Source organism: Hemitrygon akajei, chromosome 1 (assembly GCF_048418815.1).
Source record: "Hemitrygon akajei chromosome 1, sHemAka1.3, whole genome shotgun sequence".
Taxonomy (NCBI): Eukaryota; Metazoa; Chordata; class Chondrichthyes; order Myliobatiformes; family Dasyatidae; genus Hemitrygon; species Hemitrygon akajei.
This window is the reverse complement of record NC_133124.1, coordinates 14,202,129-14,224,040: the sequence shown is the minus strand read 5'-3', so window position 1 is coordinate 14,224,040 and position 21,912 is coordinate 14,202,129. Positions and strand designations below refer to the sequence as shown.

General features: G+C 44.3%; 1 protein-coding gene across 6 annotated transcripts in view; it reads right to left on the bottom strand.

The window, feature by feature from the left end:
* Positions 1-21,912, bottom strand: part of samd12 (sterile alpha motif domain containing 12) — a 157,127-nt gene that overhangs the window by 63,367 nt on the left and 71,848 nt on the right. For all 6 annotated transcript variants that reach the window (XR_012097749.1, XR_012097759.1, XM_073037428.1 and 3 more), the window contains exon 3: positions 9,067-9,202. Coding sequence is in view for 4 of the 6 variants with exons in the window: in XM_073037428.1 (XP_072893529.1) it covers positions 9,067-9,202 (136 nt within the window). In the remaining 2 variants the exon portion in view is untranslated. The remainder of the gene's footprint in view (positions 1-9,066; positions 9,203-21,912) is intronic.

Sequence of the window (21,912 nt, the reverse complement as noted above, 5' to 3'; positions counted from 1 at the left end):
GCAAGATGGCGAGTCGGGGGCGGGGCCTGGTGACGTTGGCAAAGATGGTTGTCCACATCCGGTCATGCAAAATGGCGGCCCCCAGGTCTCAGACGCGGCGCTGCTCGACCCCGGGCGCGGTTTAGATTTACAGACCTTGGCGAAATGGCCCTTCTTCCCACAGCTGGAACACGTCGCTTCGCGCGCCGGACAGCTTACCCGGGCATGTTTCCGAAGCCCACAAAAGTAACAGAGTTTCGTACCTGGCGAATTCGTGGGGTTTGAGATACCGCGACTGGCAGCGGCGTTGGCGAATTCGCTCGGAACCGGGGAATGGCTCGGTTGGACTTCTTCGGCGTACAGTTGCGCAGCCTCTATCGAATCGGCCGTCTCTATCGCGGAGCGTAAGGTAAGATCAGCTTTTTCCAGCAGCCGCTGGCGGATACACACTGACCGAACCCCAGTCACAAAAGCGTCTCGGACCAAGAGTTCCTTATGCTGTTCCGCTGTGAGCGCTTTGCAGTCGCAGGCCCGCGCTAGGGTCAGTAACTCGCGGAAAAATTCAGCAGTCGACTCCGTAGGCCGCTGTTTTCGCGTTGCCAAGCGGTGCCGTGCATAAACTGGATTTACTGGCCGCAGGTACTGTCTTTGGAGGGCGGCAAGCGCCTCCTCGTAGGTGGATATGTCCCTGATGAACGAATAAACTTTTGGGGCGACCCTCGAGAAGAGAAGTTTGTGCCGAACAGCCGAGTCGGTGGCACGAACCTCCTCTAAGTACGATTGGAAGCACACCAGCCAGTGTTCAAAGGCAAGAGCTGCTCCAGGGTCTCGGGGGTCCAAGTCTAGGCGTTCTGGGCGTAAAGCGGTTTCCATGTTGTAACTTTCATTCAATAAAATTGATGCACCATCAATAACTCACGCCGAGACTTAGGTAGTGAGATATCGGCTTTTATTGAATGAAGAACAACACTACATCCTGGGGAAAATGAGGGAGAGCAGCAGGCCACAGTCGCCTTTATACAGGGGTCTGTGGGAGGAGCCACAGGGGTAGTCAGCAGGGTCTTGGGAGGAGCCACAGGAGCAGTCAGACAGGTATATCTAGTTCACCACAAGGTGGTGAAGAGAAAGGGAGACAGGACAGTGTCCTGTGGAGCCCCAGTGCTGCTGACCACTCTGTCTGACACACAGTGTTGCAAGCGCACGTACTGTGGTCTGCCAGTCAGGTAATCAATAATCCATGACACCAGGGAAGCATCCACCTGCATCACTGTCTGAAACACCCTTGCCTAGGTACATTACAGATACATTAGGGGTATTTGAGGAACTCATAGATAGCCACAGGTATGACTGAAAATGGGGGGCTATATAAGCGGAAACAGCTCCTTGCACCCTTTCCATCCGTGCTGGGTTGAGCATCCAGCGAGCAACTTGGCCTCATAAAAACAGACAAAATGCTAAAGGAACGGCACGGTTGCTGCCCGATGCACCACAAGGTGCAGAAACGACCAACAACATGCCTGAGGAAAGGGTTAGATTGATCTCAGGGTAGGCTAAGAGGTTGGCACAACATTGTGGGCTGAATGGCCTGTCCTGTGCTGTAATGTTCTGTGTTCTATAAGGAGCAGCTCTATTTAAGTCGATTACACTGAATGAAAAGCACTATCCAAATCTGTCCCAAATGCTCACAGCAGTATTTCCTGTTTGCTTGATCTGATAAGCAAACTGACTCTGCACTAAATGTAGTTTGATGTTGTATATTAATTTAATTTATTAGCACTCCTGGATTTGTAACATTGCTGACTTCATTCACTTTGAATGCAATGATTTTTTTGTTGCTTATAATTCATTTTATTTATAGAAAGATCAATAAACTCAAATTGCAAAGCCGTGCAAAATACAAACAGTGCATTTAAAAGTCGTTGTAAATCATCATAAAATTTATCAATAACCTGTTAAAGAACGACTGAAGCACAACCTTGTATATAGCCACCAAGATTCATTAGTCAGAGAGAAGTAAGAAAGTAAGATGAATGAATGGTAAATTCACCGAGTACTTTGGGCCTTTAACATTTAAAGCCTGTCGACTTCCCAGTTTAACCAAGGTTTCCAATAACATGTCGACTGGATGTGGCATAACTCGCCTAAGTGAAGTGATAATTAGAATCACATTTATCATAATTGTATGGTGATGACAGATATTTCAATTTAATAATTCAAAAGGTATTTAAATTTAATATCGGCAGTGTTTTCTGGGGCTCAGCAAACTCATCGTGCTCAAGCTACGGTGTTCAAAATTTGAGAGTCAATTTCTTCTGATGTCTGTTGTGAAATGAAGACACAAGAATGGGTTTGGGTGAGTATGCTAGGGCTTTTCTCCCTGGAGTGAAGGAGAATGAGAGCTAACTTGATTGAGGTGTACATAAAGAAGATAGAGTGGTCAGCCAGAGATCTATTCCCCAGGGAGGAAATGGCTAACACAAGCAGGCATAACTTTAAAGTGACTGGAGAAAAGTACAGGTTTTTAATATTTTATTTAGAAACACAGCGTGGAACAGGCCCTTCCAACTCTTTGAGCTGCGCTAACCAGCAATCTTCCAATTTAATCCACCTAACTGTGGGACAACTAATAACCGGTACATCTTTGGGAAGAAACAGAGCACCCAGAGGAAACCCACAACTCCTTACAGGCAGCAGTGGGAATTGAACCCGGGTCGCTGGTACTGTAAAGCACAGTGCTAACCACTCCGCTATGGTGCTGCCCTTTTCACCACATGGAGAGTGGTAGGTGGTTGGAATGCTATGTCAAGGTGCCGGGGTGGTGGTAGAGGCAGATAAATTAGGGATAGGCACACAGATGAAAGAAAAATGCTGGGCTGTGAGGGAGGGAAGGGTTAGATTGATTTTGGGAGCAGGTTAAAGTGTAATCTGAACATTGTGGGTCAAAGTGTGCTGCATTGTTCTGTTTCGAAAGCTGGGAAGGGATCTGCAGGTACTTGATAAGAGCAAGACAGATAACACAACAATCCCCATTTATGCCATGGTTAGGAAAGATTTGCAGCTGAATTTCTGGTATCGAGAAAAGGGAAATCAAAGCTGCTGAAATATCAAAAATCCAATTTGTTTGCCAGGTCTTTCAGGAGGAACCTTTTGATCTGATTAAGACAAGTCCTTCAAGGACTTGGCTGAATTATTGCTTATTTTTGGTTGCTCCAGCTGTTGTCACAGAACTTCGAGCCAGTGACAAAACCTCAGCAATTTCCACCGACCTGGAAGAATGTCCCCCCTCACGACGTCCCGAGTCAGAATCAGATGTATTAGCACTGATGTATATTGTGATATTTGTTTTGTGGCAGTGATACAGTGCAAGATATAAAAAAAATTACGTTACAAAAAAAATTAAATAGCACAGAAGAAGAAAAGTGAGGTAGCAACACAGACAAAATGCTGGAGGAAATCAGTGGGTCAGGCAGCATCTGTGGAAATGAATAAGCATTTGATGCTTTGGGCCAAGACCCTCCTTCAGGACTGGAAAGGAAGGGGGAAGACGCCAGAATAAAAAGGTGTGGGAAGAGGAAGAAGGACAGCTGGAAGGTGACAGGTGAAGCCAGATGGGTGGGAAAGGTCAAGGGCTGGAGATGAAGGAATCTGATAGGAGAGGAGAGTGGATCATACGAGAAAGGGAAGGAGGAGGGGAACTCAGGGAGTGAGAAGAGGTAGGAGGCCAGAGTGGAGAATAGAAGAGGGGAAAGGGTGTTTTTTTTATCTAGAAGGAGAAATCGATATTCATGCCATCAGGTTGGCGGCTACCCAGATGGAATATAAAGGTGTTGCTCCTTCACCCTGAGGGTGGCCTCATAGTGGGACAAGAGACGACCATGTACCTAGCTGTCGGAATGGGAATGGGAATTGGAATTAAAATGTTTGGTCAACAGGAAGTTCCACTTTTGGAGCTGCTCGACGATGTGGTCCCCTAATTTACGATGGATGCAATGGATGACCCCAGTATATTCACAGCTGAAGTGTTGCCTCACCTGGAAGGACTGCCTGGGGCCCTGAATGGAGCTGAGGCAGGAGGTGAATGGGTAGTTGTAGCAAGGTAGCGTTTATGGACCATTTAAAAATCTGATGGCTGAGGGGAAGAAGCTGTTCTTAAAATATTGAGAGTGGGTTATCAGGCTCCTGTGCCTCCTCCCTGATGGCAGTAATGAGAAGTGGGTATGTCCTGGGTGATGATTGGCACTAATGATGGATGCTGCCTTTTTGAAGATGTTCTCGATGGAGGTCCAGGTTTTGCCCGTGATGGAGCTGGTCGAGTCTACAACCCTCTGCAGCTGCTTGCAATCCTGTGCATCATAGCTTCCATACCAGAGGATAATACAACCAGTCAATGCTCTCTACAGTACGTCAGTAGAAATTCGCTAGCATCTTAATACCATAAGATATAGAAGAAGTAGGCCATTCGGCCCATCGACTCTGCTCTGCCATTTAATCTGGGCTGATCCAATTCTTCCAGTCACCTCCAATCTTCTGCTTTCACCCCATACCCTTTGATGCCCTGGCTAATCAAGATCCTATCTCTACCTTAAATACACCCAATGACTTGGCCTCCACAGCCGCTCGTGGCAACAAATTCCACAGATTTACCACCCTTTGACTAAAGTAATTTCTCTGCATCTCAGTTCTAAAAGGACGTCCTTCAATCCTAAAGTTGTGCCCTCTTGTCCTAGAATCCCCCACCATGGGAAATAACTTTGCCATATCTAATCTCTTCTGGCCTTTTAACATTCAGAATGTTTCTATGAGATCCACCCTCATCCTCCTGAACTCCAGGGAATACAGTCCAAGAGCTGCCAGATGTTCCTCATAGGGTAACCCTTTCATTCCTGGAATCACTCTTGTGAATCTTCTCTGAACCCTCTCCAATGTCAGTATATCCTTTCTAAAATAAGGAGCCCAAAATTGCACACAATGCTCCAACTGTGGTCTCACGAGTGCCTTATAGAGCCTCAACATCACATCCCTGCTCTTATATTCTATACCTCTAGAAATGAATGCCAACATTGCATTCGCCTTCTTCACCACCGGCTCAACCTGGAGGTTAACCTTGCACAAGGACTCCCAAGTCTCTTTGGTGACAATCTTCATTTGAGATCTTTACTTCTTCCATTACCTCCTGCTGATGAGTGTCAGGTCAGTGATTCCTAGTGCATTTAGCCAAGATGTCACCAAGCTGGCTGAATACCAGTATCATTAAAGATTTGTCTACATTGAAAAATCTTTATTTAGAATTCTGTATTTAAAGGTTTAAATACATGCACAACATTAAACCCTTTTATTTTGAAATATCCTCATGCATGATGTTATTTTTGAGAGCCAGGTATTTAGCGAAGGAGTAATTATGGTTTAGCAGAATATTAAAAACTGAGACCGCCTGGAAATAAGCACAAGATTTTCCAAAGAATTTCATAGCAGGATGAATTTGCGTAAAGTGAAAATCAATTCAAGCTATTGCAGTTTGGTCTATTAAATAGTTAATTTAAAATAACGTGCACTTAGAAATCGGATGGCAGAGGGGAAGAAGCAGTTCCTGAATCGCTGAGTGTGTGCCTTCAGGTTTCTGTACCTCCTACCTGATAGTAACAATGAGAAGAGGGCATGTCCTGGGCGATGGGGGTCCTTAATAACAGATGCCACCTTCCTGAGGCACCACTCCCAGAAGACGTCTTGGTGACTACGAAGGCTCGTACCCAAGATGGAGCTGACTAATTTTACAAGTTTCTGCAACTTACTTCAATCTTGTGCAGTAGCCCCACCCATACCAGACAGTGATACAGCCGGTCAGAAAGTACAGCACGGTACATTTGTAGAGGTTTTTGAGGGTTTTAGTTAAAAAAAAACTGAATCTTCTCAAACTCCTAATGAAATGTACCCACTGTCTTGCCTCCTTTATAGCTGCATCAATCCTTATCGGTCAAGTTCACCGATGACAAGACAGTGGTGGGGCTCATTGCTAACAATAATGAGGCGACTTACAGGGAGGAGGTGAACAAGCTTGAGGCCTGGCGCCAAGCAAAAAAACCATTTTCGTAATGTCAACAAGACAACGGTGATGGTTATCAACTTCAGTACACCACTCACAGCCCCCTGTACATTGGCAGCATAGTAGTGGAATCTGCAAACAGTTTTAAACACCTGGGATTGTACATTTCGCCCAAACTCGCATGGTCTCAGAACGTATCCTCCAGTCAGGAAAGCTCACCAACACTTCTACTTTCTGAGGAGGCTGAAGAGAGCTGGTCTACGTGCATCAATGCCCATGGCCTTGTTTACACAGGTGAGAGCATCCTGACCTGCATGGTACGGAAAATGCCCTACAGTGGACAGAAGGGCTCGATCACAGGTAGCTACAGCTGCCCAAGGCATCACTGGCACCAGCCCACCCACATTCAGGGGCATATATACAGAAAGGTGCTGTAGCACCATAAATGATCCAACCCACCCGGCTCATGGACTGTTTGACCCGCTCCCATCAGGGAAAAGGCTACGCAGCATCGACGTTGGGGTCAGTGACTCAAATACAGTTACTTCCCACATACCATCAGGCTGATTAATACCTCCAACCGTTAACCCACCCCACTACACCTGCCCCCACCACCACTGCATCCACATCAGCCACTCCTCGCCACAGCCCCTCAGCATCCTTCATCCCCCCATGCACTCCACATCTCACACCTACACTGACACACCCACTGTCCTACTGTGTTTTCATAAGGCCTGCTGCCATCTAGAAGAGTTCCTGTCACTTTATCAACTTCTGTCACTTTATATAATACAATCAGTCTACGTATACAAAAATAATTTTATGTATGTTTGAATTGAATTGACTTTATTTCTTACATCCTTCACATAGATGAGTAAAAATCTTTATGTTACGTCTCTGTCTAACTGTGCCATGTGCAATCACAGTAATTTATAATAAATAGAAGAGTCAGTGTAACAGAAACACACTCAAATCAGTGTGAGTTCATCAGTCTGATGGCCTGGTGGAAGAAGCTGTCCCGGAGCCTGTTGGTCTTGGCTTTTATGCTGCGGTAGCGTTTCCTGGATATTAGCAGCTGGAATAGATTGTGGTTGGGGTGACTTGGGTCCCCAGTGATCCTACGGGCCCTTTTTACACACCTGTCCTTGTAAATGTCCTGAATCATGGGAAGTTCACAACTAAAGATGCACCACTCTCTGCAGAATCCTGCGATTGAGGGAGGTACAGTTCCCACACCAGGAAGTGATGCAGCCAGTCAGGATGCTCTCAATTGTGCTCCTGTAGAAAGTAGTTAGGATTTGGGGGCCCATACCAAACTTCCTCAGACGTTTAAGGAGAAAGAGGCACTGCTGTGCCTTTTTCACCACACAGCTGATGTGTACAGTCGCAAGAGGTCCTCAGTGATGTGGATGCCGAGGAACTTGAAGCTATTTACCCTCTCAACCCCAGATCCATTGATGTAAGGCAGCCACACTCAAACAGTTACTTGTACACTGTGTTTTATAGGATTGCAATTATGTTTATATTTATTGTGTTTTTTATGCTTATTGTGGTTTTTACTGTGGCATTAAATCCAGAATAAGCATAATTTTGTTCTCCTTTATGGTTGTGTACCAAAGAATGACAATAAACCATCTTGAATCTTAACCTGTCAAGGGAAAGTTGAAATGAAAATATAGATTGTGGAACTCAATACTTTGTCAATTTTTTGAATGACAGAATAATTACTACACTGCTATTATGCAGAATTTAAAGACAACATGGAGCTCAGGTCTCCAGTGGAATTAGGTACAGCATTTTTCATTTTGAGAAATTGTGCAAAGGGAAACCTTTGCCCAGAAAGTGAATTATGTGAAGTTGTTTCTTTACAGTGTTTAACAATCCAAATATTGATTTTACCCTTAGTACATGATGTGAGAATTCATTTCTGTGTAAAATCACACTAGTTGAGATTCATTTTCTAATATTCCTTTCAGTGACTATTGACACCTATATTCATTACAACTACACCACTCGACCGTTATAAGTTCCCTAGTACGATAAAGATGGATATGTCCCCTCCACTTACTTTACGGTCATTTGCCTGCACTGCACGTTCTCTGCAGCTGTGACAGGGAGTGTCAGAAGTATCTCAGTTGGAGAAAATCCTGGACAATCCAAATGTGATAAAGGGACGACTTGTTCCGTAATGCCTCATCTACACCTCCATCAGAGACAGCATCCTCACATCAGCCATTACTGTCTGGCTTGGTGCAGCCTCCTCTCACAACGTACAAAAACTGCAGTGGCTGTCAGCTCAACAGAAAAGGTCATTGGCTGCAGCCTACCATCACTGCCAGACTCGGATGTGTGTCCAGGACAAAGAAGTGGGCAGAATTTGAACACACAGCAAGCTGCTTTTTCCAGAAGCTCCCTTAAAACAAAAACTTCACACCACCTTAAAAGTCTTTTCCCCCAGACAGTTAATCTGATCAACTCTTCTAATTGCAACCCCCTCCCCCCACGCACCTCCCTCCATGTACTTCCCCCGTCATAGCACCGCTTCATAAACACTTTAAACCACATTTTATAATGCAATTTACATTGTTAATACATGCTGGTATTTATGTATTTATGCACTTTATATTCCATATCTATACTTTAACCTCTAACTTCATATTTTATATAATTCTCTAGAGCTGTTGAATGTTGTTTTATTGTTGCAAGTTACACCCTGACCAATGCACCACAACAAATTCCAGGGTGCCACACACAAAACGCTGGAGGAACTCAGCAGGCCAGGCAGCTTTTCTGGAAAACAGTGAACAGTCGACCTTTCGGGTCGAGATCCGAAAGAGCAAATTCCTAATACTTGGAAATGCACATGGTGAATAAAGTTGACCCTTGATCGTCGGATGACTGGAAAGGAGGGACGGATGAAAGAAAATCGCAGTAAGTGTAAATGTCTTCAAAACATGTGGTAACTTAAAAGCATTTTACTGATCACCATGATTCCCCCCCCCCCCCCCCACCCTTCAGTCATTACGGATTGCCTATCATTGCATTACCTGTTATATCATGTTGTTTGAAGGACTCACTGTAGGTCTGATACTGATTGGGACAGTGTTTCTTCAGCCATTTACAGACTTCCTGCTGAGTCCATAAAGCTACTGGTTTGCTTAGCTTCACTTGACCAGGGTTTGACTAGAAAAGAATACAAAGGCCATTAATATTAATGAAAGTCTATTAAAACAAACACAACCATTCTTCAAAGACGGCTTTGCAACTTTACACTTTGTTTGTATTCAAAATTTACACGAAGCAGAGCTTTATGGATATGATCATCTCCTTAAACAACCGTTAATGAATGCAAGTGAAGAACGAACTCAATATATAATAGCCAGCAGAATAAACCTACGTGCAAATTTCAATAAAAATATAAATCTCCACATGCCAATAATTAATCATTATAAAGCAAATGAATAAATATACTTAGATCTTCTTTGAAGAGACACCAAGCAGGATAGACAAAGGAGAATCGCTTGATGTACACTTGGATTTTCAGAAGGCCTTTGACAAAGAGGCTGCTTAACAAGCAACGAGCCCATGGTATTACAGGAAAGATTCTAGCATGGGTAAAACAGGGGCTGATTGGCAGGAGGTAAAGAGTGGGAATAAAGGGAGGCCTTTTCAGGTTGGCTGCCAGTGACTAGTCATGTTCCACAGGGGTCTGTGTTGGGACTGATTATTTTTACGTTACTGTATATATCAATTACTTGGATGATGGAATTGATGGCTTTGTTGCAAAGTTTGCAGACGAAACGAAGATACGTGGACGGGCATTTAGTTTTGAGGAAGTAGAGAGGCTACAGAAGGACTTAGACGGATAAGGAGAATGGGCAACGAAATGGCAGATGGAATACAGTGTCGGGAAGTGTATGGTCATGCACTTTGGTAGAAAAAAATAAAAGAAAATGACTATTCTCTAAATGTGGAAAAATTACAAAAAACTGAGGTGCAGGATTCCCTAAAAGTTAATTTGCAGGTTGAGTCTATGGTGAGGAAGGTAAATGTGATGTTAGCATTCATTTCAAGAGGACTAGAATATAAAAGCGAGGATGTAATGTTGAAACTTCACAAAGCACTGGTGAGGCCCCACTTTGAGTATTGTGAGTAGTTTTAGGCCCTTTATCTTAGAATGGATGTGCTGAAAATGGAGACAGCTCAAAGGAGGTTCACGAAAATGATTCCAGGATTGAATCGCTTGTCATATGAAGAACGTCTGATGGTTCTGGGCCTGAATTCAGAAGAATGCGGGCTGACCTCATTGAAACCTATTGAATGCTGAAAGGCCTTGACAGAGTGGGGAGGACATTTCTGAGGGTGGGAGAGTCTAAGACCAGAGGACACAGCCTCAGAATAGAGCGGTGTCCTTTTAGAACAGAGATAAGGAGGAATATCTTTAGGCAGAGGGTGGTGAATCTGAGGAATTCATTGCCACCGGCCGTTCTGGAGCTCAAGTCTTTACGTATATTTAAGGCAAAGGCTGATAGATTCTTGATTAGTCAGGGCATGAAGGGATACGGGGAGAAGACAGGAGACTGGGACTGAGAGGGAAAATGGATCAGCCATGATGAAATGGCGGAGCAGACTCGATGAGCCAAATGGCCCAATTCTGCTCCCATGTCTTATGATCTTACAGTCCAAATCATTCCAATTCCTCAAATAATATACAGGGATAATGTCTACTTGTCTCTAATAATCAGAATCAGGTTTAATATCATCAGCATAGGTCATGAAATTTGTTGTTTTTCAGGCAGCAGTACATTGCAATATATAATGATAAAAACTGTCAATTGCAGCAAATTTCCCCTCTTTACATCTCAATCTACACATGCACACACAGATATGTACACACACACAGATACACTCACATATATCCTGGGTTCAATGTCAATTCAGAAATCTGATGGCAGAGGGGAAGAAGCTATTCCTAAAATGTTGAGTGCGTGTCTTCAGGCTCCTGTACCACCTCCGTGATGGTAGCAATGAGAATAAAGCATGCCCTGGGTGTTGGCAGTCGTTAATAATGGATGCTGCCTTTCTGAGGCATCGCTCCTTGAAGATGATACAAAGATAGGTGGAGGAGCAGATAGTGTTGAGGAAACACATCGAAACCTATTGACTATTGAAAGGCCTAGGTGAGTCGAAGTGGAGAAGATATTTCCTATAGTGGGGACATCTAGGACATACAAGGATGTCCTTCAGGTCAGAGATGAGGAGAAATTTATTCAGCCAGAGGGCGGTGAATCAATTGAAATCATTGCCATAGATAGCTGGGAGGCCAAGTCATTGAGTATATTTAAGGTGGAGGGAGATTGGTTCTTGATTAGTCAGGGTGTTAAAGGTTACACGGAGAGGCAGAAGAAAGGGGTTAAGAGGGATAATAAATCAGCTATGATGGAATGGTGGAGCAGACACAATGTGTCGAAAGGCCTAATTCTGCTCCTATGTCTTATAGCCTATGGTCTTATCTTGGAACTGAAAAAAACTTATCTTCCAATTATTAGATGTGTTGGCACATGGCCAAGAGGTTAAGGCGTTGGTCTAGTGATCTGAAGGTCGCTAGTTCGAGCCTCAGCTAAGGCAGCGTGCTGTGTCCTTGAGCAAGGCACTTAACCACACATTGCTCTGCGATGACACCGGTGCCAAGCTGTATCAGCCCTTGCCCTTCCCTTCGACAACATCAGTGGCATGGAGAGGGGAAGGCTTGCAGCTTGGGCAACTGCTGGTCTCCCATACAACCCTGCCCAGGCCTGCGCCCTGGAAACTTTCCAAGGCACAAATCCATGGTCTCTCGAGACTAACGGATGCCTATAAATTATTAGCTATCCAGGGTTATGCAAGATATCAAACTCATTTGGCAAGAAAGTCCCTTGAATTTGGGGAAAATGAGAGGGGGAAAATGAGAGAAGGAAAACTTGAAGGTGAAAACTAGTTCTGTCAGGCAGAGTATTGTGGTGGTGGAGGAGAACTTGTTGGTTCATCATTGAGAAAGACGCAGAGAACTTTAAGGCTTTCTTGATGGGGGATAGAAGTGTATAGGGACTGGACATTCACTTTGAAAATGAGACAGTCACAGCCAGGGAACTGAAAGTTACTGAGAATGGGAGCATGAGAAGTGTGCCCAGAGGTAGAAGGGAAGGATCTGAACCAAGGGGGATAGAATGGAGTTGAGGTATGAGGACACAAGTTCAGTGGGGCAGGAGCAGGCAGAGACAATAGGCCTATGTGGACAGTTTGGCTTGTGGATCTTGGGTAGGAAGTAGAAGCGGGCAGAATGGGGTAAGGGAACTCTCGAGCCTGGTGACAGTGGAGTTCTCCAGTGTTGATGAGGTCAGTGGTGTCGGAGACCGGCTTCTTGGTTGTCCAGAGGGAGGTCCTCTTCAAGGGGCAGGTATGAGAAGGTGCCTGAGAGTTGTCGCTTGCCTCAGCAAGGCAGAAGTCGGTACGCCACAGTACAACAGCACCCTCTTTTCTGCGGGCTTGATGGTAAGGTTGGGATTGGTGCAGGGTGTGTGGAAGGTAGTGCATTCAGAGGGGGTAAGATTCGAAGAGTGCTGAATGTGAGCCGGTGGACGACTTGTCGGCCGTTCGAGATGAAAAGATCCAGAGCTGGCAGAGAACCAGAGCGGGGCTTCCAAGAACAGGAGGAGAGTTGGAGATGGCAGAAGGGGTCAACAGTGCGGGATGTGGAATTCTTGCCAAAGTAGTGGGATTGGAGACGAGATCAGCGGTGTGGCAGGCATGGAACTTGCTAACATGCGTGTGCAGGGAGACAAAGGTAAGGCCTTTGCTGAGGACAGAACGTTCTGCCTCAGAGAGTGGAATTGACAATAATTGTTGTTTCCACAAACCAATGGCAAAGTTAAATATCCAAAAGGATTCTCTCCATGCCCTTCATTACCACTTTGGGTTAATCCAGAAGTTATGTAGAGAGAAAATTTTATTTTGAGACGAAGATATTAGAAAATATAAATCCACAGGAAGTTATTAGCACACACGCAGCTGTTCGAATTATGCATGCAATGTTAATAATATTAATTTCCTCATTATGTTTAATATTCATTTAAACTGCCTTCACACAGACTCACAAATTGGAGTTACAACCCAAGTCATTTGTTCACATTGTAAAAAGTGCATATAAAATTTAATTTTATTTAGAAGCATTAAAGTACATTCATTATAGCATTTTGCATTTTATAGAGATATCATACTTCAGTAAAAATGGTGAAATACATTGGTACAAACAGATAAGAAAAACAATTTAACAGAATATTCTTTTTAGATTTGATAGATGTCTCATAAACAAAAGTTGAGGTTGTATAAGACCTTGGTGAGATGTAAGTTGGAGTACTGTGTGCAGTTTTTTTCCCTCTATCTACAGGAAAGATGTAAATAAGATTGAAAGAGGGAGGGAAACCAGAGGTCCAAGAGCCAGTAATCACTGGAGGATCAGAGGTGGAGAGGGTTAGAAACTTAAAATTCCTGGGTGTTCCTATTTCCAAGGACCTGTTCTGGACCCATCATAGAGAAAGCACAACAGTGCCTCCACTTCCTCAGGAGACTGCGGAGATCTGGCATGTTATCAAGAACCGTGGCAAATTTCTATAGATGTGTGTGGTAAATGTGCTGACTGGCTGCATCATGGCCGGTTGTGGGGACACCAATCCCTTCGAGTGGAAAATCCTACAAAAGGTAGTGGATTTGGCCCAGTTCATCACGGATAAAACCCTCCCAACCATTGAACGCATCTACATGAAATGTTGCCATAAAAAAGCAGCATCCATATCAAAGATCATCCCCACCCAGGCTATGCTCTTTTCTCACTGCGGCCATCAGGTAGAAGATACAGAAACCTCAGGACTCGCACCACCAGGTTCAAGAACAGTTACCCCTCAGCCATCTGACTCTTGAACAAAAGGGACCCCCCCTCCCCACCGCCCTCTTCTCCTTCACCATTCCCATTTCCCTCTTACTTTAAGAACTCTGTCTTGTTATTTCATGCTTGTTATTTATTGGTATTTATTTATATCTGCATTTGCACAATTTGTTGTGCATTGATCCTGTTTACAATTACAGTTCTATAGATTTGCTAAGTACGCTCGTGAAAAAAGAATCACAAGGTTGCATGTGGTGACATGCATGCACTCTGATAATAAATTTTACTTCGAGCTTTGACCTTTTGAAAGAGCGCAGAGAAAATTTTACGAGGATGTTGCCGGGACTTGAGGACCTGAGTTATCGGGAAAGATCGAATAGGTTAGGACTTTATTCCTTGGAACGTAGAAGATTAAGGAGAGATTTGATAAGAGGTATGAGGGGTATAGGTAGAGTAAATGCAAACAGCATTTTTTTCCACTGAGGTTGGGTGGGACTACAACTGGAGGTCACGGGTTAAGGGTGACAAGTGAACAATATAAGGGGAAACATGAGGGGAAACGTCTTCACTCAGAGGGTCATGAGAGTGTGAAAAGAGCTGCCAGCACAGGGTGCATGTGAGCTCAATTTCAACACTTGAGCGGTTTGATTCGGTACATGATGGTAGGGGTATGGAGGGCTATGGTCCCAGTGCAGGTGGATGGGAGTAGGCAGTTTCAATGGTTCAGTACTGACTAGATGGTCTAAAGAGCCTGTTTCTGTGCTGTACTCTTCTATGACTCCAAATCATCAGGTTTTATTTTTAGAACTCTATAATGATGTTGGACCTGCTGTGCTAACTCTAGCAACTTAAGGTTTAATTTTAGATTTACTCAGCTTGTTAATGTAGTGAGTGTGGAAGTCAATTACCACTCCCGAAGAGACATACTCAATGTTACAGGAAAAGCTTCTTCCCCTCTATTATCAGATATCTGAATGGTTGATGAATATTATCTCACAACGTTGCTCTTTTTATATTTCTTACTGAAACTTCATTTAATCTTTTTCCATGTAGTGCATTGGTGCAAAACAACAAACTTCATTAGGTAGGGGAGTGGAACCCGGTGTGGTCTCCTGCTGCTGTAGCCCGTCCACTTCAAGGATCGACATGTTGTGCATTCAGAGAAGCTTTTCTGCACACCACTGTTGTAACGTGTGTGGTTATTTGAGTTACTGTTGTCTTCCTGTCAGCTTGAACCAGTTTGGCCATTCTCCTCCGACCTCTCTCATTAACAAGGCATTTTTGACCTGACTGGATGATTTTGTGTTTTATTTTGCACCATTCTCTGCAAAGTCTAGAGACTGCAGTGCCTAGAAATCCCAGAGGATCAGTCTCTGAGATGGTCAGACCACCTTGTCAGGAACCAACAACCACTCCACAGTCAAGGTCACTCAGATCACATTTCTTCCCCGTCCTGATGCCTGGTCGGAACCACAGCAGAACCTCTTGACCATGTTTGCATGTTTTGATTTGTTCAATTGCTGCCACATGATTGGCTATCAGATATTTGCATTAACAAGCAGCTGTACCTAATAAAGTGGCCAGTCAAAGCTGCTTCTGATTCAATGCACCAACGACTTTGGCCAATACACTCTCACAGGCACTGCGATTGGCTACGAGGACAAGGAATTAGAAATTAAATCTTGCTGCTTCCGATCTCCTTGCTTCAGCTGGAACTGCATGACCACATTATGCATCTTCTGTAACTCAGTGATCTTTGTGTCTTGCACTGTACTGCGGCCTCAAAACCTTAAATTTCACAACATGTGTCAGTGATAAAAAACCAGGATTTAAAGTTTAGTTAATGGCCAAGTTATTATGAACGGTTAATTGTCATTCAAACATCCAACAAGCCATCAGAAATTGATTGAAGATCAGAGAGCGCGGGGGGGGGGGGGGGCGGTGGGGAACTAAGTATTTTTGTGGGTGCTGGTGTGGAGATGATATGGAGGTGTAAGGCACTCCTCCCTTCCACTAGCCTGAAGATCACCCTTGGGCAAGGTCGTACGAGCAGCCGGTGCATATCACAAGTCCTGGTTATGCAATCACTGACAGCAGGCAGATAATTTCTGAAGAGTATTGACAATGGCTAGAGTCAGCCACCTTGTAAAGACACTGCCCAAAAGGAGGCAAGGGCAAACCAAAGAACAGTCACGGCCATGTCATGATACAACTCATAACACTGATGATGACGATGATGAATTTTAATTGAAGGTAAATGATTTCATAGCTATTTCCTGAAGGACCTGGGGCTATTTAGTGTTTGAATGTCACATCCCCAATCTCTCACTCAACGCCAGCAAACCCAAAGAGCTGATTATGGCTGCAAGGAGTCCATGAGCCAGTCCTCATTAAGGGTGGGGGTGGGGAGGAGAGAAAAAAAATTGTATGTGGAGAGGGTCTGTGACTTTAAATTCCTTGTTGCCATCGTATTAGAGGATCTGTCCTGGGACCAGCACGTAAGTGCCATCACAAAGTAAGCATGGCAGCATCGCTAATTTCTCAGACGTTTGCACAAATTTGACACATTACCTAAAATTTTGACAAACTTATGCGCAGTGCAGAGTATAAAAACATAGAAACATAGACAGCCTACAGCACATTACAGGCCCTTCGGCCCACAAAGCTGTACTTAAGGTTACCCATAGCCCTCTATTTTTCTAAGCTCCATGTATCTATCCAGGAGTCTCTTAAAAGGCCCTATTGTATCCGCCTCCACCACCGTCGCTGGCAGCCCAGTCCACACACTCATCACTCTCTGCGTAAAAAACTTACCCCTGACATCTCCTCTGTACCTACTTCCAAGCAGCTTAAAACTATGCCCTCTCGTGCTAGCCATTTCCGCCCTGGGAAAAAGCCTCTGACTATCCACACGATCAATGCCTCTCATCATCTTATACACCTCTATCAACTCACCTCTCATCCTCCGTCGCTCCAAGGAAAAAAGGCTGAGTTTACTCAACCTATTCTCATAAGGCATGTTCCCTAATCCAGCCAACATCCTTGTAAAACTCCTCTGCACCCTTTCTATGGTTTCCACATCCTTCCTGTAGTGAGGTGACCAGAACTGAGCACAGTACTCCAAATGGGGTCTGACCAGGGTCCTATATAGCTGCAACATTACCTCTCGGCTCTTAAACTCAATCCCACGATTGATGAAGGCCAATACACCGTATGCCTTCTCAACCACAGAGTCAACCTGCGCAGAAGCTTTGAGAGTCCTACAGACTCGGAACCCAAGATCCCTCTGATCCTCCACACTGCCAAGAGTCTTACCACTAATACCGTACAGGCAGTCCCCGGGTTACGTACGAGTTCCGTTCCTGAGTCCGTCTTTAAGTCGGATTTGTACGCAAGTCGGAACAAGCACATCCTGTATTATTTAGCGTCAGTTAGTCAAATGTTTGTCTTAGTATATAGTATATATTTTACATTTCTATGCATATAAATCACTTAAGAAATGTATGTATTCCAGTAATTAAACCACTGCGTTGTTTAGTAATAATTGTAGCTTTCATCGGAGCAGGGCCTTTCACATGATCCATTATTCTCACTTTATCCTTTAAAATTGTTCCGATCGTTGACCGACTGTAGCCTGACGCTTTTCCAGTGACCAATGGTGTCTCACCTCTTTCCAAACGCTTTATTATTTCCACTTTATTTTCAATCGCAATCGCTTCCCGTCAATGGAACAGAAACACTGTGGGCGGCGGGTCCTGAGCTCCGCCAGCTCCCGAGGTCTGCTGGGTCCTAAGGACCACCGCACTGAGACAGGTTAAATGAAACAAGTGGGGGCTGTGCTGGGTTTGGGTATTTGATCCTCCACAATATTCCGCGTGGGAATTTAAACTGGAGGTGGAGTTTTTTTAATGAGGTCGAGTTGTGAGCTCGACATCAACCTGGCACGGATGGTACGGGAGTCACTGGATTGACATCAACCTGGCATGAGAGCGGTCTGTCACTAAATCGAACTCGGGAACCTCCATTCTCTAGCCCGGTGCTGATCTGACTGCACCACCAGCCGACTGGAACGGGGGGGGGGGGGGGGGTCAGGGTGAATCTTATTAAGAAAAGTTTAAGCCAAATACAAAATTAAACACTCAACGCAGTGTCAACGGCAGCGACTTAAAATGGCGGACGGTGTTCTCCTTCCTCGGTTCGTAAGTACGAGTTGTCTGTAAGTTGGATGTTCGTAACTTGGGGAATGCCTGTATTCTGCCATCATATTTGACCTCCAAAATGAACAACTTCACACTTACCTGGGTTGAACTCCATCTGCCACTTCTCAGCCCATTTTTGCATCCTATCACTGTCCTGCTGTAACCTCTGACAGCCCTCCACTCTATCCACAACACCTCCAACCTTTGTGTCATCAGCAGATTTACTAAGCCATCCCTCCACTTCCTCATCCAGGTCATTTATAAAAATCACAAAGAGAAGGGGTCCCAGAACAGATCCCTGAGGCACACCACTGGTCACTGACCTCCATGTAGAATATGACTTGTCTACAACCACTCTTTGCCTTCTGTGGGCAAGCCAGTTCTGGATCCACAAAGCAATTTCCCTTTGGATCCCACGCCTCCTTACTTTCTCAATAAGCCTTGCATGGGGTACCTTATCAAATGCCTTGCTGAAATCCATATACATTACATCTACTGCTCTACCTTCATCAATGTGTTCAGTCACATCCTCAAAAAAATTCAATCAGGCTTGTAAGGCATGACCTGCCCTTTACAAAGCCATGCTGACTATTCCTAATAATATTGTGCCTCTTCAAATGTTATAAATCCTGCCTCTCAGGATCTTCTCCATCAACTTATCAACCACTGAATTTAAGACTTACTGGTCTATAATTTCCTGGGCTATCTCTACTCCCTTTCTTCAATAAGGGAACAACATCCGCAACCCTCCAATCCTCCAGAACCTCTCTCGTCCCCATTGATGATGCAAAGATCATCGCCAGAGGCTCAGCAATCTCCTCCCTTGCCTCCCACAGGAGCCTGGTGTATATCTCGTCCAGTCCTGGTGACTTATCCAACTTGATGTTTTCTGAAAGCTCCTGCACATCCTCTTTCTTAATATCTACATATTCAAACTTTTCAGTCCACTGTAAATCATCCCTACAATTGCCAAGATCCTTTTCAGTAGTGAATACTGAAGCAAAGTGTTCATTAAGCACCTCAGCCATCTCTTCCAGTTCCATACACACTTTTCCACTGTCACAATTGTTTGGTCTTATTCTCTCAGGTCTTATCCTCTTGCTGTTAACATACTTGTAGAATGCCTTGGGGTTTTCCATAATCCTGTCCGTCAAGGCCTCCTCATTGTCCCTTCTGGCTCTCCTAATTTCATTCTTGAGCTCCTTCCTACTAACCTTATAATCTTCTAGATCTCTATCATACCTAGTTTTTTGAACCTTTTGTAAGCTTTTGTTTTCTTCCTGACTAGATTTACAACAGCCTTTGTACACCACAGTTCCTGTACCCAACCATCCTTTCCCTGTCTCATTGGAACTCCATGCAAATATCCCCTGAACATTTGTCACATTTCTGCTGTACATTTCCCCGAGAACATCTGCTCCCAATTTATGCTTCCAAGACAGACAGACAGACCTACTTTATTGATCCTGAGGGAAACTGGGTTTTGTTACAGTCACACCAATCAAGAATAGTGTAGAAATATAGCAATATAAAACCATAACTAATTAAATAATAATAAGTAAATTATTCCAAGTGGAAATAAGTCCAGGATCAGCCTATTGGCTCAGGGTGTCTGACACTCCGAGGGAGGAGTTGTAAAGTTTGATGGCCACAGGCAGGAATGACTTCCTATGACGCTCAGTGTTGCATCTCGGTGGAACGAGTCTCTGGCTGAATGTACTCCTGTGCCTAACCAGTACATTATGGAGTGGATGGGAGACATTATCCAAGATGGCATGCAACTTGGACAGCATCCTCTTTTCAGACACCACCGTCAGAGAGTCCAGTTCCACCCCCACAACATCACTGGCCTTACGAATGAGTTTGTTGATTCTGTTGGTGTCTGCTACCCTCAGCCTGCTGCCCCAGCACACAACAGCAAACATGATAGCACTGGCCACCACAGACTCGTAGAACATCCTCAGCATCGTCTGGCAGATGTTAAAAGACCTCAGTCTCCTCAGGAAGTAGAGACGACTCTGACCCTTCTTGTAGACAGCCTCAGTGTTCTTTGACCAGTCCAGTTTATTGTCAATTCGTATCCCCAGGTATTTGTAATCCTCCACCATGTCCACACTGACCCCTTGGATGGAAACAGGGGTCACCGGTACCTTAGCCCTCCTGTCTGATAGCCTCATATTTCGCCTTACCTCAATTAAACGCTTTCCTAACTTGTCTGTTCCTATCCTTCTCCAATGCTATAGTAGAGGAGATAGAATTGTGATTACTATCTCAAAAATGCTCTCCCACTGAGAGATCTGACACTTGACTAGGTTCATTTCCCAATACCAGATCAAGTACAGTCTCTCCTCTTGTAGGCTTATCTACATATTGTGTCAAGAAACATCCTGAGTGATTGAATCATGGCCTGATATGGAAGCGCCAATGCCCATAAATGAAAATGTCTACAGAAAGCGGTGGATATGGCCCAGTCATATCACAGGTAGAGCCTGTACTATGCACATTTAAACCTGATTTTGATTTACAAGGAGCACTGCCACAAGAAAGAACAGCCATTTTCAAGGACCCCCATGCTCTCTTCCCACTACTACTATCAGATAGGAGGCACAGGAGCTTCAGGTCCCACACTACCACGTTCAGGAACAGTTATTACCCTTTAACCCATCAGGCTCCTGAACCAGCAGGGATAACTTCACTCACCCAGCAAAGAGCTGATTTAACTGTTCGCTTTCAAGGACTCTACAACTCAGGGTTGTATATGGTGATGTACAAGTGCATTGATAATAATTTTACTCTGACTTTTAGAGTATTGTCTAAAGGAGATATTTGGAAAATCAGATTCTAGCAAGTGCTGTCAAGTAGGAACAGTAAGCAAGGATTTCTCTTTCTAGTAAATGTTTTTCCCCTTCCCTCTCCTTCCCTTTCCATCCTCGCCTCTCATCTCTTCTCCTCACTGGGCTAGCACCTGCCCCTGAGGCCTCTCCCCCTTCTCCCATGGTCCACTCTCCTCTCCTATCAGATTCCGTTTGGCTTCACCTATCACCTTCCAGCTATCCTGCTTCCCCTCCCCTCCCCCGCCTTCCCTTCCCGATCTGAAGACGTGTCAGGGCCCGACACGTCGACTGATTATTCATTTCCAAAGATGCTGCCTGACCTGCTGAGCTCCTCCATCATTTGGTGTGTGTTTGAAACGGTGCCTCCAGAAAGATGTCCACTTCACACGATCAGAGTGGGTTACAGATATGAGGAAAATCTAAGATAGGATTTTAAAAAAGCAAACATGATGGAGGGAGAGCTAATTAATATTAATATAAAATGACAAGAGAACCTTCTTTCTTTAGCAGGAAGTTTAGTTATTCAGGGGCACAGAGGTACAGGTTTTATGCACTGAAGTTATTAAATTTCATTCCATTTTCAATGTTATACAAATCATTTTTCTTTAAGCTTCAAAATCCATGTGAAATAGAAATGATACAGAATAAGTGCCTGAGTTCAATAGAGGTAGAACAATACATTCTCATTAGAATCCAGAACATTAAAATTAGGCCTGGTTATGTATTATGGCACTAGGGGCAGCTTTTATGTTCCGCTTTCAAGGCACGTCTACGAATGGAAATCGATACTTCATAGGGAGATCGGACTTTCAGATCGTATACCCTTGAGTTTATAACCCACCATCGCAAACTTGGCAAGTAATTTCAAATCAAACTAACAAGCTATAATTAGGTTATTAGTGCTCCTTTCTTCAGTACTCATTAAAACCAATTTGCATG